This window comes from Gossypium hirsutum, chromosome D05, assembly GCF_007990345.1.
Source record: "Gossypium hirsutum isolate 1008001.06 chromosome D05, Gossypium_hirsutum_v2.1, whole genome shotgun sequence".
Taxonomy (NCBI): Eukaryota; Viridiplantae; Streptophyta; class Magnoliopsida; order Malvales; family Malvaceae; genus Gossypium; species Gossypium hirsutum.
Window position 1 is genome coordinate 41,888,353 of NC_053441.1, and position 19,191 is coordinate 41,907,543.

At 39.6% G+C, this 19,191-nt stretch overlaps 1 protein-coding gene across 1 annotated transcript; it reads left to right on the forward strand.

Annotated features, from left to right (window-relative positions):
• The first annotated feature begins 16,259 nt into the window (after nucleotides 1-16,259).
• Nucleotides 16,260-16,682, forward strand: LOC107902419 (uncharacterized). The gene has a single exon (XM_016828607.1). It carries the CDS (start codon nucleotides 16,260-16,262, stop codon nucleotides 16,680-16,682), a length of 423 nt encoding a protein of 140 aa, XP_016684096.1.
• The last annotated feature ends 2,509 nt before the right edge of the window (nucleotides 16,683-19,191 follow it).

The window sequence follows — 19,191 nt, forward strand, 5'->3', positions numbered from 1 at the left end:
ATGTGTGAAAATTTCATGCTTTGATTTTGCCAATTGTGAGTGAAATTTTGAAATGTGACTCATGTGAAAATTTTTGCAAATGCTATAGGCTAATTTGTAGTGGCCAAATAACTTATAGTATGAAATAGGTGGATTTGCATGTCAAATTTCCCACCTTAAAACAAGGTGGCCGGCCATGATGGGCATGATGAGCAATTGTGCAATTTTTTTTATGGAAATTATGGCATAAGTATGGCACAAATAAAATATGTTAATTTGTGTCATAAAATGTTGGGATAAAACAAATAAAATAAGGGGCATGGGCATAAAATAATGAAAAGGAGTATGGTGAATACAAAAAAAAATGTGTGTGTAGTTGTTTGTCCCCCCCATTGCCGTGAGCTGAAGAAAAGAAAGGAGAGAATTTTTTGTTCATCCTTTTCTCATCTTCATACTTGCCGAAACTAGAAAGAAAAACAAAGAAAAAAAAAATTTCTCATCCTTTGGTTCATCCTTGGCCAATAATTTTAAGGAGGAAGGAAGAAGAAAGGTGAAGAGGTTCGGCCATGCATGTAGCTAGGCTAAGGTATGTTTGATGATGTTCCATGAGATGCATGCATGTTTTAGTTGTTAGCTTGAGTTCTACCTAGCCCATGGTCTAAATCTTGCTATGTGATGGAAATGACACTTGACCATGGATGCATCATTCTTGGTTGATGTTTGATGTGGTGGTGATGAGACATGAGGATGAGTTAAGATTCGACCTAGGTAGAGGTTGTGTTAATGCCATTGCATGCTAAATATGAAGCTTGTTAATGATGCATGTGATGATGACTTGATGATTCTTGAACCTCCTTTTTAGCATTTTTGTGTGAGCACATATGTGCATTGGTTGCTAAATGGAGAAGAATCGGCTAGCAAGTTGTGTGCTAAGGCCGAATGTAACTTTGCATGTTAATGAGCAATGCATGTGTTAAATTGATGGATAGGGGGAGGATGCTTTACTAGTGTGTATATGTGTGTATTAAGTGTTGAAATCGACCCCAAAAATAGACATGCATATTCGGCCAAGGGGGAAAAATTAGCTAATATGTTGTGTTGATGCATGATTTCACATGTATGTGACTTTAATGTCTAATGTATAAATATGGGCTAAGTGCCTTGTGTTCATCTTTTCGATGCCTAAATGATGAAATCAATTTATTTGTTTAATTAAGCTCAAGAGCAAAGGGGAAATAGATCCGATAAAGGGAAGGAAAAAGTGGTCGAATAGTTAGCGGAATCGTTCGACAACACCCGAGGTAAGTTCTTGAGTAAGAGAGCTTAAATTACGATGTGATTAAATCATGTTTTAAGCAAATGAAAATCATGCTCTATGTGTGGCTATTGAGCCGAATGTGCAAGGATGATATGTGCCTTGTGTTTGAGTTTTGCAAATGAAAATGAAATACGAATGTGCCATGAATTATTGTTAGATGTGCATGATTAATTGAATGCTGTCCGGGCTAAGTCCCGAAGGCTTTGTGCTAAGTGACTATATCCGGACTAAGATCCGAAGGCATTTGTACAAGTTATTAATTCCGGGTTAAGTCCCGAAGGCCTTTGTGCGAGATACTAATTCCGGGTTAAGTCCCGAAGGCATTCGTGCGAGTTTTAAAATCCGGGTTAAGTCCCGAAGGCATTGTATGAGTTACTATAACCGGGCTATGTCCCGAAGGCACTTGAACGAGGAGCTATATCCGGTTAAATTCCGAAGGTACGTGATTTTGGTAATGAATGAGCTTGCTGTAAAATTTCAGCTAATACTCGAAAAACATCCCAATATTGGGATATGTTACGTATGTGTTGAATTTAATCGAGCCCTTACAAATAAATATTCGCTCAGTTGATGAACGAGCTACCGGCCTTCGGCTAAGTTGGTCTTTTGTGTATGTACATAAGGGTTAACGTTGTGAAGTAAGTTTGATGTCGGAAATTGTGTATTATGAAATATTCCGTTTAGCTAAATGTGTGCTATTCTTTCGTTATGCTGGAATTCCTTGCTCAAAACTTACTAAGCATAAATTGCTTACTTCGTTCCATTGCTCCTCTGTTTTATAGATTTTTGGTTCTTCAGCTATCGGACTCGGGATCTTGAAGTCGAAGTCGTCCACACTATCAAAGGCTCTTTTGGGTACTCTTTTGGTTGAATTTTGGTATGGCATGTTTAGGATGACCCATTGTTGTTTTTCGAGTACCTTATGTGATGTATAAGTTTTGGATAGCCATGTGAAAATGGCTTATATGTGTTTAAGTATAATGTTATAATCATTTAGTGTGGATATGCTTGACAAGGATTGGCCACGGGGATGGTTAATCACTTTCATAAATTGTGCTATGTATGCAAAAAGGGCTAGTTGAACCATGAAATAGGTAAAGCCTACCTTAAAGGTAAATGCTGACAGCATCAGTGACGTAGATTTGGAAAATCACTAAAAATAGTAGGAATGGAATTAAATAGTGAATAAATTATGTAAACAAACCTTGAAGAATCTACTTTCATAGGAAAGTAACGAAACAATCATACGGACAGTATGTTAAGAGATATTAAGGTTCTCGTGAGACAGGGTCAGAACGGGTTCTGGGTTCCTTGTTCCGACTTTGGAAATTGATTATAAATTAACCAGAGATAATTAGGAGTCATACCATATATATATAGATTCCTCTATGAGTCTAGTTTCTATAGAAACAAACAGCATCAGTATTGGAGCCCTGTACAAGGAGATATCCAAGTCGGAATGCGCAAAGGTCAGGGTAGTCGATTCCTGTAACATGGGAGACTTTAACTAATAAACTGTACTAATTGGCCCGATCAAAAATTCTAGAAAACAATATGTAGATGGGCATAGGAGTCTAGTTTCAGGGAAAAATCACGAAACTGATTTTCGAGTTGTGAAGCTCAAGATATGATTTTTAAAGCGACTAGTACACAGATTGGGCAGTGTCTGGAAATTTTTCAAAGTTTGTTAACACCTCGTATTCGACTCCGGTGTCGGACTCGGGTTCGGGGTGTTACATTTTATTGGTATCAGAGCTACGGTTTAGTCGATTCTAGGACTACCGTAATGTTTTGGGTCTAGCTATACATGCCATTCTATGTGATTACTTGATAGTGTGGTGATTTCTGACAATTTTAAATGTGTTTATTTAGAGTAATGGATCCCGATCATGACCGAGAGGTAGCTGATGATCTTGAGAGTGTAGCGCTTGCTCCCGGACAAGGGACAGTGCCGGCAGACTCTCAACCTAATGCTAGTAATCCGAATGATGAAGCTAGACAAGCATTCTATAGCGTGATGAATGATTGGTTCAACCAATACATTCGAACTAATATGGCTGTTCCACAACCTCCATTCCCGACAAATACTACCCCCGCACCTACAATACCACCGGTAACTGACCAAATAAGGTCAAATAAGCCCCCAGTTGACAGAATCCGAAAACATGGGGCTACTGAATTTAAGGCTATGGATAGCGATGATGCCGAGCAAGCTGAATTTTGGCTGGACAACACTATCCGGGTACTCGATGAGCTATCTTGTACACCCGATGAATGCCTAAAGTGTGCTATCTCCTTGCTACGTGATTCTGCCTACTATTGGTGGAGTACTCTGACTTCTGTTGTGCCCCGAGAGCAAGTAACTTGGGAGTTTTTCCAAACTGAGTTTCGGAAAAAGTATATCAGTCAGAGATTTGTTGATCAAAAACGGAAGGAATTTCTTGAGCTTAAGCAAGGCTCCATGTCGGTTACTGATTACGAGCGAAAATTTGTTAGACTTAGCAAATACGCTCGGGAATGTGTTTCGTCCGAAGCTATTATGTGTAAACGCTTCGAGGATGGGCTGAATGAAGATATAAAAATGTTCGTTGGCGTTCTTGAAATACGAGAGTTCGTGGTACTTGTTGAACGAGCTTGTAAAGCCGAAGAGCTTAGAAAAGAAAAGCAAAGAGTTGATGAGGGAACTGGAGAGTTTCGTAAAAGATCCTCGGGAAGGTCTCTTCAACAGACATCGAAGAGATTTCGGGATGATGCAGGCCAGTTTAGAGGCACTTCGGGTTTTTTTAGACGAGATCGTGATCGACCCCTTGTAGGTACACTAGGCACTTCAGTCGCCAGTGTTGGGAATGAACGTCGAGACAGAACGAAATGCCGATATTGCGGTAAATGGCATTCGGGGAGTTGTAGATTCCCTGACCGCTCCTGTTACAAATGCGGATCAGTTGACCACTTCATTAAAGATTGCCCGAGGTTGTCGGAACAGAATGTAAATCAGAGTGGGAGACCGGGTGCTACCACTGCTCGGGGTAGACCATCTGGAAATGCGAGCAATACTGGTGGTGGTCAGAGAGGATCTAGAGATGATATAACCAGATCCGAAGCTCGTGCGCCTGCTAGAGCTTATGCTATACGTGCCCGCGAGGATGCTTCTTCGCCTGATGTTATTACCGGTACATTCACTCTCTTTGATACTAATGTAATTGCTTTGATTGACCCCGGTTCTACTCATTCTTACATATGTGAAACCTTAGCATCCAGTAAGACTTTACCTATTGAGTCTACTGAGTTCGTAATTCGGGTGTCAAATCCCTTGGGTCGTTACGTGCTTGTCGACAAAGTGTGTAAGAAATGTCCCCTGGAAATTCGAGGTTCCTGTTTTCCGGCGGACTTGATGCTTTTGCCGTTTGATGAATTTGATGTTATCCTTGGTTTGGATTGGTTGACCGCGCATGATGCGATTGTGAATTGCAAGAGCAAGACTATTGATTTGAGGTGCGCAAATAACGAAGTAGTCCGAATTGAGTCTGCGGACTTGGAGGGGATGCCAGCTGTAATATCAGCAATGTTGGCACAGAAATATGTAAGAAAAGGGTGCGAAGCATACCTTGCGTATGTACTTGATGACAAAGAATTAGAAAAGAAACCCGAATCTGTGCCGGTGGTTTGTGAATACCCGGATGTTTTTCCGGAAGAATTACCGGGTTTACCACCTGTTCGGGAGGTAGAGTTTGGTATTGAGCTTGTACCTGGGACTACGCCGATTTCGATAGCTTCGTATCGTATGGCACCAACCGAGTTAAAGGAGTTGAAAGCTCAGTTGCAAGAACTGACGGATAGAGGTTTCGCTCGACCAAGTTTCTCACCTTGGGGTGCACCAGTATTGTTCGTGAAAAAGAAGGACGGAACCATGAGGTTGTGCATTGACTATCGTCAGCTGAATAAAGTGACGATAAAGAACAAATATCCGTTGCCGCACATCGATGATTTGTTCGACCAACTGAAGGGAGCCTCAGTGTTCTCAAAAATAGATTTGAGATCGGGCTATTATCAGTTGCGAATTCGAGATTCATATATTCCCAAAACTGCCTTCAGAACAAGATATGGTCACTACGAGTTCTTAGTGATGCCGTTTGGGCTCACTAATGCCCCTGCAGTATTTATGGATTTGATGAATTGGATCTTCAAACCGTATTTGGATCGGTTCGTAGTTGTGTTCATTGATGACATTTTGGTCTATTCAAGAGATGAGACCGAACATGCTGAGCATCTGAGGCTAGTGCTGCAAATTTTGCGGGATAAGCAGTTATATGCTAAGTTCAGTAAGTGTGAGTTCTGGTTAGGAGAGGTTAGCTTCTTGGGTCATGTGGTATCCGCGTCGGGTATTCGAGTTGACCCGAACAAAATTTCAGCCATACTTGACTGGAAACCTCCGAGAAATATTACTGAAGTTCGGAGCTTTTTGGGGCTCGCTGGTTATTACCGACGATTTTTCAAAGGTTTCTCGATGATAGCCACACCAATGACGAAGCTACTTCAAAAGGATGTTAAGTTCGAGTGGACGGAGAAATGTCAGAAAAGTTTCGACCAACTGAAAACTCATTTGACTGAAGCTCCAATTTTGGTGCAACCCGAATCAGGTAAAGAGTTTGTCATTTATAGTGACGCATCCCTACTTAGGTTGGGTTGCGTATTGATGCAAGAAGGTCGAGTCGTGGCCTATGCGTCGAGACAATTGAAGCCACACGAGAGGAATTATCCGACCCATGATCTCGAACTAGCTGCCATCGTGTTTGCTTTAAAAATATGGCGACATTATCTGTTTGGTGAGAAGTGCCATGTATTTTCGGATCACAAAAGTCTCAAATATTTGATGACTCAACGAGACTTGAATCTGTGACAAAGACGTTGGCTTGAGTTGTTGAAAGATTACGAGCTTGTCATTGATTACCACCCGGGAAAGGCTAACGTGGTTGCGGACGCCTTAAGCCGGAAGTCATTGTTTGCTTTACGAGCGATGAACGTGCATTTGTCTGTTCTACCAGACAATGTGTTAGTAGCTGAATTAAAAGCTAAACCATTATTGACTCACCAAATTCGTGAAGCTCAGAAAGTCGATGATGAATTGGTTGCAAAACGGGCTAAGTGTGTTCCGAACGAGGAATCGGAGTTTCAAATTGATGATGATGATTGTTTGAGGTTCAGAAATCGTTTGTGTGTTCCAAGGAATTCGGAACTCATTTCGATGATTCTGAACGAAGCCCATTGTAGCCGAATGTCAATTCACCCGGGGAGTACGAAAATGTACAACGATTTGAAACGTCAATTTTGGTGGCATGGTATGAAACGGGACATCTCCGACTTTGTTTCGAGATGTTTAATATGTCAACAAGTGAAAGCGGAACATCAAGTGCCTTCAGGATTACTCCAGCCAATCATGATACCCGAGTGGAAGTGGGATCGAGTCACAATGGACTTTGTGTCTGGACTGCCATTGTCAGAAAGTAAGAAGGATGCGATTTGGGTTGTTGTTGATAGGCTGACTAAGTCGGCTCATTTCATCCCCGTACGTACGGATTTTTCATTGGATAAACTAGCTGAATTGTACGTTTCTCAAATTGTGAGATTACACGGGGTACCTGTTTCTATCGTGTCGGATAGAGATCCGAGATTCACCTCACGATTTTGGAAGAAATTGCAAGAAGCTCTGGGTACCAAGCTGCATTTTAGCACTGCTTTTCACCCCCAAACCGATGGTCAATCCGAGCGGATAATTCAGATACTTGAGGATATGTTGAGATGTTGCATCCTCGAGTTCAGTAGTTCATGGGAACAGTATTTACCTTTGATTGAATTCGCTTACAACAATAGTTTTCAATCAAGTATTAAGATGGCACCTTACGAGGCTTTGTACGGTCGTAAATGCCGTACACCATTGTTTTGGACCGAGCTCGGTGAAAGTAAAATTTTCGGAGTTGATTTGATTAAAGATGCTGAACAGAAAGTAAAGGTAATCCGTGAAAGTCTGAAGGTAGCCACAGATCGTCAGAAGTCGCACGCGGATTTGAAATGAAAAGACATCGAGTATCAGGTGGGAGACAAAGTGTTCCTTAAGGTTTCACCTTGGAAAAAGATACTCAGGTTTGGCCGTAAGGGCAAGTTGAACCCAAGATTCATTGGGCCGTACGAAATCTCCGAACGAGTTGGTCCGGTTGCGTATAGATTGATTTTGCCCCCTGAGCTTGAAAAGATTCACGACGTCTTTCATGTTTCGATGCTTCGACACTATCGATCTGATCCATCGCACATAATTAGCCCATCAGAGGTTGAAATTCAAGACGATATGAGCTATGAAGAAGAACCGATGCGTATCCTAGCTCGTGAAGTGAAAGAGTTGCGAAACAAAAGAGTTCCGCTAGTAAAGGTGTTATGGCTCAAACACGGGATCGAGGAAGCTACTTGGGAGACCGAGAGCTCGATGAAAGAGCGATACCCAAACCTATTCACCGGTAAGATTTTTGGGGACGAAAATTCTTAAGTGGGGGAGAGTTGTGACAGCCCAAAATTGACCCTAGTCGGGAAGTGGTTTCGGGACCGCTAAACCGAGTCACAATAATAATTAGATGTTATATCCTATGTTTATTTCATGTGAAAGTGCATGTGTGAAAATTTCATGCTTTGATTTTGCCAATTGTGAGTGAAATTTTGAAATGTGACTCATGTGAAAATTTTTGCAAATGCTATAGGCTAATTTGTAGTGGCCAAATAACTTATAGTATGAAATAGGTGGATTTGCATGTCAAATTTCCCACCTTAAAACAAGGTGGCCGGCCATGATGGGCATGATGAGCAATTGTGCAATTTTTTTTATGGAAATTATGGCATAAGTATGGCACAAATAAAATATGTTAATTTGTGTCATAAAATGTTGGGATAAAACAAATAAAATAAGGGGCATGGGCATAAAATAATGAAAAGGAGTATGGTGAATACAAAAAAAAAATGTGTGTGTAGTTGTTTGTCCCCCCCCATTGCCGTGAGCTAAAGAAAAGAAAGGAGAGAATTTTTGTTCATCCTTTTCTCATCTTCATACTTGCCGAAACTAGAAAGAAAAACAAAGAAAAAAAAAATTTCTCATCCTTTGGTTCATCCTTGGCCAATAATTTTAAGGAGGAAGGAAGAAGAAAGGTGAAGAGGTTCGGCCATGCATGTAGCTAGGCTAAGGTATGTTTGATGATGTTCCATGAGATGCATGCATGTTTTAGTTGTTAGCTTGAGTTCTACCTAGCCCATGGTCTAAATCTTGCTATGTGATGGAAATGACACTTGACCATGGATGCATCATTCTTAGTTGATGTTTGATGTGGTGGTGATGAGACATGAGGATGAGTTAAGATTCGACCTAGGTAGAGGTTGTGTTAATGCCATTGCATGCTAAATATGAAGCTTGTTAATGATGCATGTGATGATGACTTGATGATTCTTGAACCTCCTTTTTAGCATTTTTGTGTGAGCACATATGTGCATTGGTTGCTAAATGGAGAAGAATCGACTAGCAAGTTGTGTGCTAAGGCCGAATGTAACTTTGCATGTTAATGAGCAATGCATGTGTTAAATTGATGGAAAGGGGGAGGATGCTTTACTAGTGTGTATATGTGTGTATTAAGTGTTGAAATCGACCCCAAAAATAGACATGCATATTTGGCCAAGGGGGAAAAATTAGCTAATATGTTGTGTTGATGCATGATTTCACATGTATGTGACTTTAATGTCTAATGTATAAATATGGGCTAAGTGCCTTGTGTTCATCTTTTCGATGCCTAAATGATGAAATCAATTTATTTGTTTAATTAAGCTCAAGAGCAAAGGGGAAATAGATCCGATAAAGGGAAGGAAAAAGTGGTCGAATAGTTAGCGGAATCGTTCAACAACACCCGAGGTAAGTTCTTGAGTAAGAGAGCTTAAATTACGATGTGATTAAATCATGTTTTAAGCAAATGAAAATCATGCTCTATGTGTGGCTATTGAGCCGAATGTGCAAGGATGATATGTGCCTTGTGTTTGAGTTTTGCAAATGAAAATGAAATACGAATGTGCCATGAATTATTGTTAGATGTGCATGATTAATTGAATGCTGTCCGGGCTAAGTCCCGAAGGCTTTGTGCTAAGTGACTATATCCGGACTAAGATCCGAAGGCATTTGTACGAGTTATTAATTCCGGGTTAAGTCCCGAAGGCCTTTGTGCGAGATACTAATTCCGGGTTAAGTCCCGAAGGCATTTGTGCGAGTTTTAAAATCCGGGTTAAGTCCCGAAGGCATTGTATGAGTTACTATAACCGGGCTATGTCCCGAAGGCACTTGAACGAGGAGCTATATCCGGTTAAATTCCGAAGGTACGTGATTTTGGTAATGAATGAGCTTGCTGTAAAATTTCAGCTAATACTCGAAAAACATCCCAATATTGGGATATGTTACGTATGTGTTGAATTTAATCGAGCCCTTACAAATAAATATTCGCTCAGTTGATGAACGAGCTACCGGCCTTCGGCTAAGTTGGTCTTTTGTGTATGTACATAAGGGTTAACGTTGTGAAGTAAGTTTGATGTCGGAAATTGTGTATTATGAAATATTCCGTTTAGCTAAATGTGTGCTATTCTTTCGTTATGCTGGAATTCCTTGCTCAAAACTTACTAAGCATAAATTGCTTACTTCGTTCCATTGCTCCTCTGTTTTATAGATTTTTGGTTCTCCAGCTATCGGACTCGGGATCTTGAAGTCGAAGTCGTCCACACTATCAAAGGCTCTTTTGGGTACTCTTTTGGTTGAATTTTGATATGGCATGTTTAGGATGACCCATTGTTGTTTTTCGAGTACCTTATGTGATGTATAAGTTTTGGATAGCCATGTGAAAATGGCTTATATGTGTTTAAGTATAATGTTATAATCATTTAGTGTGGATATGCTTGACAAGGATTGGCCACGGGAATGGTTAATCACTTTCATAAATTGTGCTATGTATGCAAAAAGGGCTAGTTGAACCATGAAATAGGTAAAGCCTACCTTAAAGGTAGATGCTGACAGCATCTGTGACATAGATTTGGAAAATCACTAAAAATAGTAGGAATGGAATTAAATAGTGAATAAATTATGTAAACAAACCTTGAAGAATCTACTTTCATAGGAAAGTAATGAAACAATCATACGGATAGTATGTTAAGAGATATTAAGGTTCTCGTGAGACAGGGTCAGAACGGGTTCTGGGTTCCTTGTTCCGACTTTGGAAATTGATTATAAATTAACCAGAGATAATTAGGAGTCATACCATATATGTGTAGATTCCTCTCTGAGTCTAGTTTCTATAGAAATAAACAGCATCAGTATTGGAGCCCTGTACAAGGAGATATCCAAGTCGTAATGCGCAAAGGTCAGGGTAGTCGATTCCTGTAACATGGGAGACTTTAACTAATAAACTGTACTAATTGGCCGATCAAAAATTCTAGAAAAAATATGTAGATGGGCATAGGAGTCTAGTTTCAGGGAAAATCACGAAACTGATTTTCGAGTTGTGAAGCTCAAGATATGATTTTTAAAGCGACTAGTACACAGATTGGGCAGTGTCTGGAAATTTTTCAAAGTTTGTTAACACCTCGTGTTCGACTCCAGTGTCGGACTCGGGTTCGGGGTGTTACAGGAGTTCTAAACCACGAACATTTCGTTGGTTATTCAATCGGTAAGGGTTAGTTATAGGATGTTCCATAACTAATTTACACAAGGAAGAGCTGGTGTCCGAGGCATCCTTGGTAGCTAGAACTAGCTTATTGGAAAAGAGGAGTTCATCTAATTTCGTGGATCAGTTCAAAGATGAGAAAAAAACCCGTGCCTAAAGCTGAGCTAAGTTTAATTGATTTTTCTTCAGATTTATTTAACTTTTTTTATTATTTGTTTTTAGCTTTTACTTTTTACGCATTTTTTTTGTTTATTTCATGTTTTTAATTTTTATCCTCCCCCAAATTTCTTGGGCACGACAACTGCCTAGACACGAATCTGGTCGAGAAAGAGCAACAATTTTACATGAACCCAGTCTCTGAGGGATCAACCCTACTCCCTATACTGCTCAAGTTTGCAAATTAGGTGTAGGATTATATTGGTGGAATCGACAACCATCAATTTTGGCGCCATTACCGGGGATTGGCAACACTCACAATTATTTAAATCGTCTTCATGACCAGATCTTCATCTGGAGATCTCGAATACGACCCAGAGATCGAGAAATCAGTACGAGCACGGCAAAAAGAGACAGAAGCTCTTAAACGTGCAAGTAAAGCAGAAGTCGAGCTAGGACAAGGGACCCTAGAATCCGACGTCGAAAAGTTGAGCCTGCAATTCGTGCAGAGGCAATTTGACATGGGAAACAAGTCGAGGTGGTTGAACCTGAGATCGAACCACTTTTTGAAATAAAAGAAGCAGAAGACAACCTCGGTGAACCGAAAAGGATGGCAAACCGAACCATTCGTCAACTAGCCACTACTCCTATCGAGCAAACACCGTTATGCATCAACTATCCAACCGGAAAAACCCCGTTCGAGTTGAAGTCAGACTTGATTCACCTTTTTCCCACTTTTTGAGGCTTGAAGAATGAAAATCCACACACTCACTTGAGAGAATTCCACATGGTCTGCTCAAGCATGAAACCTCAGGGAGTAACCAAAGATAAAATCAAACTTCGAGCCTTTCCTTTTTCTTTAGTTTATACAAGAGAATGGTTATTTTACTTACCCCTTGATTTTATTACAACGTGGGATGACTTATCTCGTGTATTTCTTGACAGATTCTTTCTAGCATCACGAGCAGCTGAACTTCGGAGAGACATAGTGGGAATTCACCTAATGGAGAGTGAATCGCTCTACGACTATTGGAAGCGGTACAAAAAACTGTGTGCAAGTTGTCCTCAACACGGTTTGACCGAACAATCACTTCTTCAGTATTTCTACGAAGGTTTACTCCCTATGTAAATGAAGATGATTGACGCTGCTAGTGGAAGGGCGCTTCTCAATATGACTCCTCAAAGGGCAAGAAAACTGATATCCACTATGGCGGCAAATTCTCAACAGTATCGGCTGAATTCAAAACCCACAAGACGGGTTAATGGGGTAAACATTTCATCCTTAGAAGATAAATTGGATAAGCTTACTAATATTGTTCAATCTATTCTTACAGAAAAGAAGAATCTGACCCAACTGTGTGGAATTTGTACCACGTCTGAACATCCGATGGATTTGTGCCCAATCCTTAACGATAATTCAATAGCACATGTTGATGCTGTCAGAGGTTTTCCAGACCTCCGCAAAGACGCTATGATCCTTTCTCCAACACCTACAATCCCGGGTGGAAGGATCATCCCAACTTGAGTTATGAAGCTAATCCCCGATATAATCCATCATACCAACCGAGACCTCTGCAACCACCACAACAACAACCCAAGCTGAGCACATCTCTAGAAGCTGTTGTGGAAAGACTTACTGTCAATGCTGAAAAATATCAACAAAGGACAAACACATTAATACAAGAGTTAACTAATCAAGTTAGTAAACTCTCGATGGCAGTTAATCATTTGGAATCTCAAGGTAAATTACCTTCCCAAACAGAGCTGAATCCTCGGCAGAATGCAAGTGCAATAACTCTTCGTAGCGGAAAAGTTTTAGAAACAGTTCCAGACAAAAGTCACGGGCAAGACAAGGAACAGGAAAAGTAGATATCTAATCCAAAAGCCAGACCAGAATTAGAAATTCAGAAACCAGTCGTGATGCCACCTTCTTTTCCAGGGATGCTCGCAAAGGATAAGAAAGAGAATGAGGAAAAAGAAATCCTCGAAACATTCAGGAAGATGGAGGTAAATATCCCTTTGCTCGACGCTATCAAACAAATCCCTCGTTATGCAAAATTCCTCAAGGAATTGTGTACAAGCAAGAAGAGGTTAATAGGTAACGAAAGAGTAAATGTAGGAGAAAATGTCTCCGCAGTACTGCAAAAGAAAGTTCCGCCCAAATACAAGGACCAAGGTATGTTTGCTATTTTCGGTGAGATAGGTAATGTAGGCATTAAGAAAGCCATGTGTGATTTAGGGGCTTCCATTAATGTTATGCCTTATTCTATTTATAAGTTGATTAACGCGGGTTTTTTAAAAGAGACAGGAGTAATAATCCAGTTGGCGGACAGGTCAGTCCTCTATCTCGAAGGGTTGCTTGAAGATGTCCTTGTTAAAGTTAACGAATTAGTTTTCCCTGTAGATTTCTATATTATTAATATGGAGGACGATAACTCAACTAATTCATCTGACATTCTGCTTGGAAGGCCTTTCCTAAGTACCGCAAGCGCAAAAATTGACATTCGGAGCAGAACACTGACAATGGAGTTTGATGGCGAAATCCTGAAATTCAATGTCTACGAAGCTATGGGTCATCCTAACTTATTATTAAATATGTCTAGTATCAATAGTATAGATTGTTTAACTCAATCTTATTTCAAATATCATGACTATGATGAGTTGGAAACTGTCCTTTACGGAGGCATTAACATGGATGTTTTAAATCATCTCGAGGAATTAGCAATTATAGAAGAATCGTTGCGAGAAATTGTCAAACACTTGGAGACGCAACCATCATTGATGAACAGAGGTAACCAATTTGAACTATTACCTTCCCAAACTAAAATTTTGCCTTCGGTTTTGCAGCCACCAGCCCTAGAGTTTAAAGCATTGCCGGACCACCTTAAGTACGTCTTTTTGGGAGAGAAAGATACTTTACCGGTGATAATGTGAAACAAACTAACTAGAGACGAGGAGGAAAGTCTAGTTCAAGTTCTGAGAGATTATAAGGAAGCTATTGGTTGGACAATAGCCGACATAAAAGGGCTAAGTCCATCCACTTGTATGCACAGAATTTCCATCGAAGAGAACACGAAACGAAAGAGAGATACTCAGAGGCGCCTTAATCCACCCATGATGGAGGTAGCAAAGAAGGAGATCGAGAAACTGTTAGATGCTAGAATGATATACTCAATTTCTAACAGTGATTGGGTTATCCCGATTCATGTCGTGCCCAAGAAAACTGGCGTGACAGTGGTGAAAAACTCGTCAGAAGAGCTGGTCTCTACTTGAGTCCAGAATGGATGGAGGGTTTGCATCGATTACAGAAAGTTGAATGCAGCTACCCTGAAAGACCATTTTCCACTTCCCTTCATCGACCAAATGCTCGAGCGATTAGCTGGTAAGCCCATTATTGTTGTCTCGATGGGTACTCGGGATTTTTCCAAATTCCGGTGGCTCTTGAGGATCAAGATAAAACAACTTTCACATGCCCTTTTGGAACGTTCGCGTATAGACAAATGCCGTTTTGACTCTGTAATGCTCTGGCCACTTTTCAGAGCTGCATGGTGAGCATATTCTCCGATTATGTCAAGAAAATCATTGAAGTCTTCATGGATGACTTCACGGTGTATGGTAACTCTTTTAACGAATGTCTCGATAATCTTGCTAAGATATTACAAAGATGTCTAGAATTCAATCTTGCTTTAAATTATGAAAAATGTCACTTCATGGTTGACAAAGGATTAATTTTAGGTCATATAGTTTTCTCGGAAGGAATTGAGGTTGATAAGGCAAAAACGGATATTATTAACTCATTACCTTACCCCACATCTGTGAGGGAAGTTAATTCGTTTCTTAGTCATGCAGGATTTTACAGACGATTCATGAAAGACTTCTCGAAAATTGCGCAACTGCTTTGCAGTCTGTTACAAAAGGATAAAGAATTTGAATTTGACCAGACTTGTAAAGACGAATTTGACGTACTGAAGCATAAATTGGTCTCCTCTCTCATAGTGCAACCACCAAATTGGGACTTCCCATTCAAAATCATGTGTGATGTAAGTGACCGAAGTGTGGGAGCTGTTATTGGCCAAAGAATAGGGAAAGTGCCTCATGTTATGTACAATGCTTCAAAGACTTTGGATCTGCCCAAAGCAATTACACAACCACTGAGAAAGAATTATTAGCTGTTGTATTTGCTTTAAACAAATTTAGATCTTACCTGTTAGGAACTAAGGTGATTATCTTTTCTGATCATGCAGCTTTGAAATATTTAATAGGGAAGAAGGAGGCAAAACCTTGACTGATTACGTGGATTCTGCTCCTACAAGAGTTCGACTTTAAAATCTGAGATAAAAAGGGAGCAAAAACTTAGTAGCTGACCATCTGAGTCGATTACTGATTCCAGTAGATGACACACCATTGAAAGACAACTTCCCAGATGAAAACCTCTTTTCAGCAAAAGCGGTTCATCCTTGGTACGAAGACATAGTAAATTACCTCGTTACAGGTACTGTTCCTTCAGAATTACCAAGGTCAAAAAAAATAAGATAAAAAAGGATGTTCGGTATTACATCTGGGATGATCCTTACCTTTGGTTGCATTGCTCTGATCAGGTAATTCGATGGTGTGTAGCAGAAACAGAGGTACAGCCCATCTTAACTTTTTGTCATTCTTATGCATGTGGAGGACACTTTGGACATAAACGCACCGCACATAAAATTGTCAAAAGTGGACTATTTTGGCCAAACATATTTCGTGATGCCTTTTTATTCTACAAAACCTTTGAAAGGTGCCAAAAAGTTGGCAACCTTAGTCGTCGAAATAAGATGCCCCTTACTCCTATTCATATTTGCAAAATTTTCGATGTGTGGGGCATTGATTTTATGGGTCATTTCTTTTCTTCTTTTGGTAATTTTTATATACTCTTAGCTGTTGATTACATTTCTAAGTGGATAGAAGTGAAGGCCACTCGCAATGATAATGCTAAGACCGTAGTTGACTTTATTAAAAGTTTTATTTTTTCCATGTATGGCACTCCACGAGCATTAATCAGTAACAGAGGACCTCATTTTTTCAATAAGCTCGTAAGTGCACTTATGGAGAAATATAGAGTGACTCAACAAATTGCCACTGCTTACCATCCACAGACAAACGGGCAAGCTGAACTGTCGAATCGAAAAATCAAGTCCATTCTAGAAAAGACTGTTAAACCTAACAGAAAGGATTGGAGTTTGAGATTAAATGACACACTTTGGGCTTATAGGACAGCTTACAAGGGACCAATAGGCATGTCACCTTACCGACTCATTTTCGATAAACCGTGCCATCTCCTGGTTGAATTAGAGCACAAAGCATTTTGGGCAATTGAGCAGTGTAATATGGAGATGGAGTCTGCAGGAAGGTCTCGAAAGTTGGACATCCAGGAACTTGAGGAAATTAGAAACGATGCATATGAAAATGCTCAAGTTTATAAAGAAAAGACGAAGGCGTTTCATGACAAGCTAATCACTAGGAAGTAGTTTTCAATAGGACAAAAAGTTCTCCTATACGACTCCACCTTAAAAATTTTCGCTGGTAAGCTTCGATCCAAATGGATAGGTCCATTCATTATTATTAATTTATTCTTGAATGGTGCAGTGGAAATTCAAAGCGAAGAAACCCATAAGTGCTTTAAGGTGAATGATCAAAGACTGAAACCCTTTTATGAGAATTTTTAAACGCACACAGTTGAGGAGATTGTTCTCGAGGAGCCCACAACTTGAATAACAGGTCGTCGAGCTAATGACGTTAAACAAAGTGCTATTGGGAGGCAACCCAAATTTTTCCCTTTATGCAAATAAAATTTTTGGAAGGTAAAAAGGAAAGTGAAAATGCATGTCGAGGATCGGTTCTATCTAAGGAAAGACTTTGTACTTAAGTATGTCCATTGTGACTCACTTCTCTTTCTTGTGAATTGCATTCCAAGGTTTAGCCAAGGATTAGCTCAAGACCCCACTACTCGTCGTATTTGGATTGGTATTCTTATTTTTTTAATAATTTAAGCATAGCATTAGCTAAGCTATAAATTCGAGAAATAAAAATTACACATTTTATTTTATTTTATTTTTTCTTCCTTCTATTTTATTTTATTTTGCAGGAAGACCTTCCAAGACAAAATTGAAGCCCCCATGTCAGCCCACAAAATTCCTTCAATTTCAGCCAAGGACCCACAATTTAACACCGTGGCCACACTACGAGGCCACCCTCGACGACGTTGAAATACATGGGGAGTTTCGTTTTCTCTCTTTTTCCTACTTATCTTTACTTTTTATTCTTTAAATTACATTAGGACAATGTAAAATAAGTAGAAGGAGGGGAACATAAATTGATTCTAATTTGCTTATCCGTTGTCGCTTTTTGCAAGTTTCTCGTGAAAAGAAAATAATTTCTTTCATAAATTGGGATGGTCCACTTATGGTTTGACATACTTAGCTATTAAGATCTTTATGTATAAACTTTTCAATAGCCTTGACTTAAAGCAAAAGAAAAAAAAAGAATAATAATAATACTCTTCTGATATGAACGTTAAGAGTGAAAATTGGGATTGTACACTGAACCGAGTAACCGGAATATGGTGCTTGGGTTGTCATCACATCTCGCGTAAAAAGGTTCGTGTGGCTGTCCAATTTCTTTGCACTCAGTCCACTAACAAGCTATCACGAGTAGGGCGAAATAACCCGCTTAGACAATCTGAATCGAGTAACCGGAACATGGTGCTTGGATTGTCATCATGTCTCGCGTCAAAAAAATTCAAAAATGTCCTAAGTACAAAAATAAAAATGATGGGCACTCTTCCTTATTTCTTAGGCTAGGTTAATATGTAAGGACTAAATTGTTGAATTGTGCAAACCATGAGGGTCAAGTCCTATGATGGAGGAAATTTTTCCTTTTGCAGATACATACAAAATGCTCAAGGACTAGCATGAACTAAGTAGGGGGGATTTGATTAAATGCTAAAAATCCATATTTCATGTAATGTAATTGGTCAATTTATAAGAATGCACCACTGATTTTTCCATGTTTATATTGAATTTTATACAGGGGTGCAATTTGGGGCTAAATAGAAGAAAAAGGAAACAATTGGGCTAGATTGAAGAAATGAGCAAAGAAGGCAGGCCAAAACGGAATTTTTCCAAGATTTAATTAGCTGAAATTTTAGTTTGACTTAGTGTGAGATTAGGTAGAGGTTTTTGATATCATGGGAATATTTTTCCTTAATTTTTTTATGGCTAGTGGCCTTTAATTAGGCAAATTTGTTCAAGGCCACTAGTATAAATAGGGGCTACTATGTTCATTCATTCATCAAGTTTTCAATCAAGCTTTCATCTTTAGAATGCAATCTTTCATTCATTCTCTCAAAATTATTTGTTGTCTTTAGTTTCTTTACTTTCAATTTATTAATTTCTAGCTTATCACCAACCTCCACTACTTACATTTTTCTTTTCCAAACCTTTTTCTCATTCCGTGTAACCTAAAACTATTCCACATATTAAGCCACCCACTTTTTTACCATTTCAACATTTTTTTCATCCAACCAACACAAGATATGCCAAACTCCAGTATGCCCCAAACCTTAGTTAACTAAACCTATTTTAGCTTTAGGTCGGTGTTAGCTTCGTCAAGATTCGTGAGTTACAAACCCGAGCAATTCAATTCCTAATTTTTAGTAATCATTACTTCTCCGGATTAAGAGTATGATTTCATCAACTCACAAAGTCAAATCAACACTAAGTCAAAAAGACGTCGTTTGAGTTAGTGTGGTTAGATGTATAGTTGGAATTCCGAAAGGATCGATTATCTAATCAATTTTCCGTGAACAAATTGGCGTGCCAAGTGGGGATTTCTGTTTGGTTCTGTCAAGGGAAGTAGTAATCGGATTTAAATGTCCCACGCGGTTGAGGACATTGGTTCGAGCTAGGCTCTTCTAGAATGCAAAGCTATCGGAGTTCTAAACCACGAACGTTTCGTTGGTTGTTCGATCAGTAAGGG